Source organism: Erpetoichthys calabaricus, chromosome 18 (genome assembly GCF_900747795.2).
Source record: "Erpetoichthys calabaricus chromosome 18, fErpCal1.3, whole genome shotgun sequence".
NCBI classification, from domain to species: Eukaryota; Metazoa; Chordata; class Cladistia; order Polypteriformes; family Polypteridae; genus Erpetoichthys; species Erpetoichthys calabaricus.
Window position 1 is genome coordinate 50,042,418 of NC_041411.2, and position 9,400 is coordinate 50,051,817.

Genomic DNA, 9,400 nt, shown 5'->3' on the forward strand with positions numbered 1-9,400 from the left:
CCTTTCTTTGTGATCCCCCCTTATCTTAGGCGAGGCTCTACTTATCTAATAACATAGGAGTCTGTGCCTTCTTCAACCTTCCCAGGCTTGTAAAGTGTAATGCAAAATTTCCAGGGGGAATGATGGAATGCAAACCTCAGCACACCTTTATGTCATTTCACTGCCAATCACCCATCCAGCCCCTCCTATCTTCAGGTTAAAATGCTGGCTATACAATACAGTTTGCATCCATGGCCACCTGTGTGCTGATACTGTGATATTTCTTGTGATTTATATACGCATACTCATCCACACTTGGGGCAATGATCTTTATGTGCATGCTGTCAGTCACACTAACAACTCCAGGAAAACCAGCAATTTGCATTAATGCAGCTTTCTTTAAAATCACCTCATATGGAGTAGTGGGAAACATATAAATCTGCATATTACCTCATGAGTAGTAAGGCCATTCAGGTTTGATGTAAAAACTCGATAAAAGATTGGCTGTTATATACTTAAATCATTACTATTGCCAGGCTGCATTTCCCCTATGGCCACAAAATGTAACACTACTCACATTTTCATCTCGGCCTAAAGAGTATGGCTTCTTTGCATAGATGGAGAGGTCAGGTGATGTACAAGATTTGTTATAAATATTTACCCATTTCTGTCAAATCAATATATTTTTATGAGTTCATTGCTGTCCAGCATTTTTAAAACATTGTGTCTTTCCTGAAATACGTGTGCCTATCTCTGCATGAACACCATCTTCAGGCTGCTCCTAGCGAGTTAGGACATCTTCTGAAGTCTCCTTTATCCTGGTGAAGTTAGGCATAGTTTCCTAAATTAGGAAAACTGATAAAATGCTTTTACTCCTAAGAATAGGACCAATTTTCATCATTTTAAGATTTTTGAACCAGTTAGTACCATTTCTCTACTCTGTGATGTTTGGTAAATACACATAGCTCTCAATCCAATTGAGAATGTGTGGTTGAACATGAAGCAGGTTGTTTACATATGATCCCTATGGAACCTTACAGAGTTTAAGCAGTTTTGCCAAAAAAGAATGGGGAAAAATTGCAGTATCCAATTGTACAAAGCTAACAGATACATGTTCACACAGACTCAATGCTGTAAATGTTGCCAAAGGTGCATCTACTAAATATGGAATTGAAGGGGTCAATACTTCCATCCATCCATCCATTTTCCAACCCGCTGAATCCGAACACAGGGTCACGGGGGTCCGCTGGAGCCAATCCCAGCCAACACAGGGCACAAGGCAGGAACCAATCCTGGGCAGGGTGCCAACCCACCGCAGGACACACACAAACACACCCACACACCAAGCACACACTAGGGCCAATTTAGAATCGCCAATCCACCTAACCTGCATGTCTTTGGACTGTGGGAGGAAACCGGAGCGCCCGGAGGAAACCCACGCAGACACGGGGAGAACATGCAAACTCCACGCAGGGAGGACCCGGGAATCGAACCCAGGTCCCCAGATCTCCCAACTGCGAGGCAGCAGCGCTACCCACTGCGCCACCGTGCCGCCGGGGTCAATACTTATGTGATCAATTATTTTATGTTTTAAATTTGTAAGTTTTGAGAGATCTGTGTTCACTGTGACATTAAAGAGTAAGTTTCCGTTAAATAATGTCAAATAGCCAAACAATTCACTGTGATTCAGTGTTGTGCACCAATAAAATGTGAAAGCTTCCAGGAGGTGAACACATGTCATAGGCACTATATACAACAATATACACTTACACAATATGTATTTTATCCCTTTAAATGTATGATTATACAGGTGAAAACAAAATGTACATTTTCAATTGTTTAAGTAAGTTGAATACTTTCTGATGGTAATGTACAGAAAAATAAAGGAAAGCTTTGTATAAATGATATTGAAAGCAAATGCCTCTCTGCAGAAATAATTAAGAAAATGATATCTGCAAAAATCCTAGGCAGAACCAGTGGCTACATATGTTGGCTACCATTGTTCAAAGACATAATCTCAGTATCCATTAGGCTATGTTAGGAAGGATCGTCAGTGACAAATACCACTCAAACTTATGTTTCACAAGAACAGTCGATAAGCAGATGTAGGCAAGGACAGCAGAGGGAAAAATATCATTAGCTATGAGCTACTATAAGTGAAAGTGCTAACTTCTCAGCAGTGATGAATACACACTGATTGGATATTTAATGAACAAGACAACAAGCAGTTCTGACTTATTTGACTACAAACGTCAGTCTAAGGCATTATTAGATAGTTTAATGAAGAACATTCCCTAGAAAACTTCAAAGAGAAGAATACTAAAAGATATGGTGCAGTCACTCATTATTATACCTGACAAAATGCCATTAAAGAAATGAATGGAACATAACCAGTTGACTACTGAGCAGGGGAAAAGTCACCTGGTCGAATAAGTCAACCTTTATATTTTGTGGCGGACAGCCGGGTCCCATGCCCGGCAGAGACGCTCCTGCTGCATATGTTCCGGGGGAGCAACCATGGGCAGCTCAATACCTCCCCCGGGACGCTTGGTGGCAGCCTCCCTGGTGGCCGGTGATCCCACAACCTGTTGCATGGCTCCATGGGAGATGGAGTCCTCCACAGCCTGGTTGGGGGCTCGGATGGCTGCTAGGGGGAGCTGCATGGAGTCAGCAGCCTGGCTGGACGAATCTTCAGCCCCACCCAGAAGTGCAATTAGGTCCAGGTGGTCAAGCACCTGGAACGCTTCCGGGTGGGCTATAAAAGGGCCAGCCACCACCACTCAGGGGCCAGTGTCGGGAGGAGGAGGACTAAGCTTCAGGAGGAGTGGTGGTAGAGGAGAAAGGATTGTTGCTGTGTTGGAATTGTGCTTTGGGACTGTGTATTGCCTGTGGGTCGCGGGGAAGATGTGCACCCACGGGTGAAGAAAAATTAAGTCTTTGTGATTTTGTATGTGCCTCTGTGTCCATCTGTGTCGGGTCAGGCGCCTATATAGCGCCTCTGTTACAATTTATATTATCGAACTGAAAGGAACATTTATAGCACCCTCACTGCTCATTTCCCTTAGTAAATGGTTCTGGTAATTCTTTTATGATTGGGGGTATAATTTAAGTGGAATTGTTTATGTCCCCCAATTTCCTTGGAGAACAATTTGATCATTGGAATTGCTTTGTATCTTAAAGGCAACAGAATCTTCCAAGATGAGACAGAAGTGGTCAATGAATGATTTGAAAAGCTTAACAGTGATGTACAAGGATAGGTCAACAACTATCTCCACTTTGTCATAATTTTGTTTGTGTAAACATGGTGACTCTTTGGTCACAGTGGTAAAGTTTCAATCTTAATCAGTCAGAATTTCTTGTTGCTTTTCCAAGACTAAACATGGTTGCTCTTCTCGTTTGCACCAAAGAAAAGTAGCGAGCAGTGATCTTGTTTTTGTGAGTGGATGGTTTACCAGTGGCTGAAATCCACAGGAGGCATTTTGCACAATACGAAGACAGTGTTTTACCAAGGTGGAGTGTTAAGGAATGAACTAAGAAATTTGAAAGTGGTCAGACAAGTGCTAAGCATGAAAGAGTAGAATGTTAGCCAACGTCAGATGACAGCATTGAGCAAGTCCGTAGCATGATTCTGACAAACTAACAAGGATTTCAACCTCTGGTACATCTTCAGCCTAAACTCAATCTAGTTATTTTGCCCATTTCAAATTCTGAGCGGCTCACATGCAAAAATCTGTAAACATCACAGATTAAAAGCAGTTCTACTAAGAGGTTTTGACCAAAATCCCTGCTCATTGCTAAGAGAGACTGAATTTTTTTTGCTAAATGTGGTGGAATCATTTATTGAGTACAACAAGGAAATCATCTGTTCCACACTAGTCATAAGTAATTACAGCACCTTATTATTACTTTAACAATGAATTTGTTTATTAACTATATGAAATCCAAATTTTATTACTTACTCATTTGTTCAGGGTTCCTTTCATTGTGAAAACTATGCAATAACAAAAAAGACATATCTTTGAACAAAAGAACACAGTTTGGAAAGGAAAATTTTTCAGTTATTATCTGTGGAAAATGTGTAATTTTGACACCATGGAATTTCTTTTCAGATTTCTTCAAACAATGTCAAATTGGTAAAAAATAATTTGGTTGGAATATTTCTCATTTATTTAGTTTCCTTGAAAATTCTTGATAAAGCATTTTTGCAAAAAGAATGCTTTTAACAGCTGTCCTCCTTTGTTGCTTCTCCAACATTTTAGACTAAATTCTGTAACATATAGGCTGAAAACCTGAATTGAAGCACATCAACAGTTTCAGTGTAGAGAACAGTACAGTAGGGACCTTTTTAGAAACTGTATTAATAATAAAAGTACAAAGCAGAAAAAAGACCAGCCTTTGTAAATAAAGATGTTAGACAGGCACAGACACAACACAAAAGACAGAGGCAGTAGCTATGAAGGTCCTAGTGAACCGTAAAACTGTCATTTACTTCCATGAGGCAGCTTCAAGACATGTGGCAATCGTTTAGTGAGAATCTAAAATGACACCTGCCAGTCACATCTTTTGTCATATGAATGGGGTGTCAGATTATCTATTTATGCTTCCAAATGAGAAACTTTATACTTCAGCTTGTCACTTATGTGAAAGCTATATACATCATTTCAGCACTGCGAGAGACAGCTGAGTAAATACATGATAGCTACATATTCTTGCCTTCATGCAAAAAAGTAACAATACTAGACTATTTGAGTGATGTGATTAATTGGGGGTTTGAAATTTAGTTTGCAACAACATCCCTTTCATTTCTTTATCCAAATTCTAGTTTCATTTTCTGTTCTTAACAATTATTATAACTATTTTCACTCCATTTCCTAAATAAAAGATAACAAAGGACTAAAAAGTGACTAAAAAAACAAGTAGAATAAAATGTACCAAACAAGAAACAGACAGACTCTTCACTCAGTCTCTTGAGAGCCCCAATCAGAGCCTCCATTGACTCTGTGAAGATCACAGCATCGTCGGCAAAGTCAAGATCAATGAATCTTTCTTCACCAACACAAGCCCCACAGCTGCTGGACCCCACAACCCTGCCCAACACTCAGGCCATGCAAGTATTAAATAGAATTGGAGCAAGTACACACCCTGAATAAACCCCAGAATCAACTAGGGAAAATGCAGAGGTTCTGCCTCCACTCTGCACAGCACTCACAATACCTGTGTACAGGCCGGCCATAACACCCAGCAACTTCGGGGGGAATCCCACAAAGTCTCAGAAGTCCCACAACTTCTGCCAGATAAAAAGTGGTGATAATATTTTGTGTCCAAGGTTATAATCCAGTGTTACAACATGACCATAGTAAGGCACTGCTTGGTGTAGATTATTGCAATCAATTATAAATCTAAACCTAGAATTATTTAGCTGATCTTGTAATGGAAGCAATGTGGTGGTGTAGCAGGTAGTGTTTCTATGCTACAGCTATAGAATCCCAGGTTTAAATACAAGTCCAGCGATTTGCATGCTCTCCTTTGGCTCCATGGATTTCACACTAATTGACAAATCTAAATTGGCAATGATATGAGTGAGTGTAGGGTATTCAACAAGTGAGCCCTGCAAGGAACTGACATCCAGTTCAAAGTTAGTTGCCATCTTACGCCCAGTGCCTCTAGGATAGGCTTCCCACTCACCCTGAACTGTTTAGGTGGGTTACAAGTTGAATGGATGGATGGATGGATGTTACAATAGCATTTCTCATCTGTATATTTAAATTATTCACGTAGGCATAAGAAAGTAAGGTTTTTGATTTCATATATGTTTCTCATCTGCATGAAAACATGTAAGCAATTACTTTAGACACCTAGGCTTCCCATCATTCAAACAGAAATGTGACTGAACACAGCACAAATGTGTACAATGGAATTTTATCTAAGTAGTATTGACTTTACAAACCACTTGGGCAGAGTTGCAGAAGCTGTGCATAGAGTTTACTTACTTTACCACAATTTTTCATCTTAAATCTGGGTAGGATTTGAAATAGTTATTTTGGAAAAATAAGAATTGCAGATGCTCATCTTAAATAAAATCAAACCTTATTTGTCACATACACACAGTACAATATGTAGTGAAATGCTCAGAAACAAATTATATGGAAAATGCCATAAGATTACAGAAGAAAATGCATACGCATATTTTCACTAAAATGGCAAACACTTTAAGTTGTTTGCCCAGAGTGGCAAGACAGCGCCACACAGCTACTCAACAGTTCGCAAAAACAATCGCTTCAAAAGCAGCTGCAAAATCTGCTAACTTGGTCTTCACAGATGATGGGCCTGGACTCTCTAGGAGATTTAACTATCAAAAATTATGACTATAAACAAAGTAACAAACAGCTAGAACTTTCAGGACTCACAGACTCTCATAATGAATAAAACCGTTAAGAGATGCTCTATCAGATTTTGGCTTGCCCCTTTTGGTTACACTCATGAGAAGAACATACCTTGCCTGGCTTCTCTGGATTACAGAGTCTGGCTACCTGAGGGAACATTCTTTGTTGTGAAGGGCCATAGGCCACAGTCTATGATTTCATATGAACTGAAGTTTTCTTCCAGCTTCACCTTCACTAATTTGTATTTGAAATAAAGTATGAGATTGCAAGAATAAAAAATGGGTTCCACATGAAGTCTTTGAGGCTCCACTGAACCCAGTACTACCCAGTACTATATATATATATATATATATATATATACAGTATATATATACATATAAAATTCTTTTCGCGTTTCAAACGGAAATTACGTATGACCTCAGAGGAACAGGAAAAACATTCTTACTAAACCTGATTCTTGCCGAGAGAGCGAATGGTGACATAGCTCTGGCTGTAGCGTGATTGGGAATCGCTTCTACATTATTAGATGGAGGCCGTACAGCACATTCGACATTGCAATTACCTTTAAACCTCGCTCACGACGAAAATCTAATTTGCAACATACGCAAGGGCTCTGGAAAGGCAAAAGTCTTGCAACATTCAAAGATAATAGTTTGGGATGAGTGCACCATGGCACATAAAAGAGCTTATGAAGCCTTGAACCGAACAATGCAAGATCTCAGAGATTCTAGCAAAATAATGGGAGGTACTGTTGTTTTACTCGCAGGAGATTTTCGTCAAACATTACCAGTTATTCCACGAGGGACACCAGTGGATGAACTCAACGCGTGTTTAAAATCCGTGCTTCTCCCACAGTCAGTTATATGCCGCGTGTTCTTGGGTAGGTACACCAAAAAATGTATACATTTATGCACGTAATGGGCAAACAAAAAATGTAGTATAGCTGAAAGCACTGCAGTAGTATTCAGTGTATCTTTACTTCTTAAATGTTAATGTTTTACTGTTTAATAATTTATATGCTTCTTATATGTTGTTCAAATTCTTTTATCAAAATATTTTACTGTTTAATAATTTATATTTATATGCAATGTGCTTCTTATATATTACTTTATATTCTCATATGATAATGATGTTAGTAATGTTGTTTATATTAATTTCTGTGTTATTGTAAATGCTCTTTATTTGTTGAAAAATAAAATTGGCAATTAACAAACTTATTTTATAAATACTACATTTTATTTTTTCCCCTTGCACTGTGAGCGAAGCCACTGGGTAATCAGCTAGTATATATATATGGTGTACACAGTGTATATATATATATATATATATATATATATATATATATATATATATATATATATATATATATATATATATATATATATATATATATATATAAAGATGCATATGTCTTTAGTATTTTTAGAATGGCTGTGACTTTGCAGGTTTACTGCCATATTCCACAACGTTTGGGGTTTTCAACTTGTCACAGGAAAAAACAGTTATAGAAAAGTTGTCAGTTGTTGGAGAGTGTAGTATTATAACACAAAATATGCCATTCTTAAGGCAGTGAGGCAAAGTGGTTAAGGCATTGGTCCAAGAATGTTAAACTCTGAAGTTGTGGGTTTAAATCCTGCTACAGACTCTTTGTTACTATTAGCAAGTCACTTCACCTGTCTGTGCACCAATTGGAAAAACAAAATAAATGTAACTAATTGTATCACTCAAATGTTGTAAGTTGCCTTGGATAAAGATGTCTGCCTAATAATATTAAAACGAGATTTCTCTACACTGTTATATATGAAGTGGCTGTTATGGATTCAAAGTTGGCAAAGCATCAGTAACAAGGCCTATTTCATAAGCAACCAAAACGGTATATTATTGTTTTTGACAATGCACAATGAACAGTTTTCATCCTAACTTCTGCAGCTTTGTGCGTGACTCCGTTTGAAACTTTGGAAATGTGAATATGTTGAAAGTTTGCTATAAGATTTTTTTTTTTGGTATTCAGGATAAACTCGGTGACTGGAGAGGTGACAGAGGGCACATCTAAGGGAACAGTTATTTCCACCGCTGCAAGGTGATTAACGTAGCTGACAAAAAGCTGCAAATCCCAATCTGCCTGATCCCATGGGGAACTTTAAGAGCAAAATCCACCAACGCAGTCTGAAGATGAAGCCCAAATGAAAAATGTCACGCGCTGGCAGGCTGGAGTATTGGGTTAAAACGGTCGGCTTGGTCTCCTTGCACGGAGCAGGGTTACAATATGCGGCAACATCACCAAAGAGCCTCCGAGAGCGCGTCCAGGGCTGACAATACTTTGTTCTGCATGTGGGAGTTTCCTCCTCTTGGGGACAATGTATCTGTCCCGGACACTTTGCAGGCACATCTGGTGCCCATGTTACCTGGAGCTTCAGGTTGGTAGCCTGTTCATATTCATTTAATATTACCTGATCTAGTATTGGCCCTCACGTACACGGCCTGGGTCACTCCGGTGTGCTGGAATGCCTACTGCCGGCTCCTAAGCGCACAATGAGCCGCTTTCCTCGAACTGGCCTTCGCGCCGCCTTTACTCACCGTTGCAGTAGCGGCTCAAGCAGCTAGTGTCGTACAGACTTTCCGCCATCACTAGCCCGTCCGGCCCACTTTTGCCCACCTTCTAACCGGCCTGAACGCTCTCCTCCAGCTGTCACCGAGGTCGCCGTCTCTATGGCAACAGCCTCCAGCGCGGTGCTTGTTGGGAGACGGAGCCTCGCTTCAATTGACGAGCGCGTTCGCTTTTTAGCGATAGGGTTACTTTTTAACTCAAGGGAGCCGAATGTATTTTTTTCTTCCCTCATTTACGGTAATTTAAACAGCCACAGTATATTTGAAAATTACTTTAAAGTGATTAATGAATCATGAGAGTGCGTGGTAAAGAAAGCAGGCAAGTGCTAGCAGGGGTTTGATTAAAAAAAATACAACCTGTTCAACTGCGAGCAACTTCTGCGCGGCCCTGTTAAAAACTGAACGCTTCCGACTAGCTGGAAACTTTAAAA

At 39.6% G+C, this 9,400-nt stretch overlaps 1 protein-coding gene across 1 annotated transcript in view; it reads right to left on the reverse strand.

Annotated features, from left to right (window-relative positions):
* Positions 1-9,049, reverse strand: part of eml2 (EMAP like 2) — an 85,097-nt gene extending 76,048 nt beyond the window's left edge. The window contains exon 1 of the mRNA XM_051921435.1: positions 8,940-9,049. Within this exon, the coding sequence (XP_051777395.1) occupies positions 8,940-8,988 (49 nt within the window). The 5' untranslated portion in view covers positions 8,989-9,049. The remainder of the gene's footprint in view (positions 1-8,939) is intronic.
* Positions 9,050-9,400: the final 351 nt, after the last annotated feature.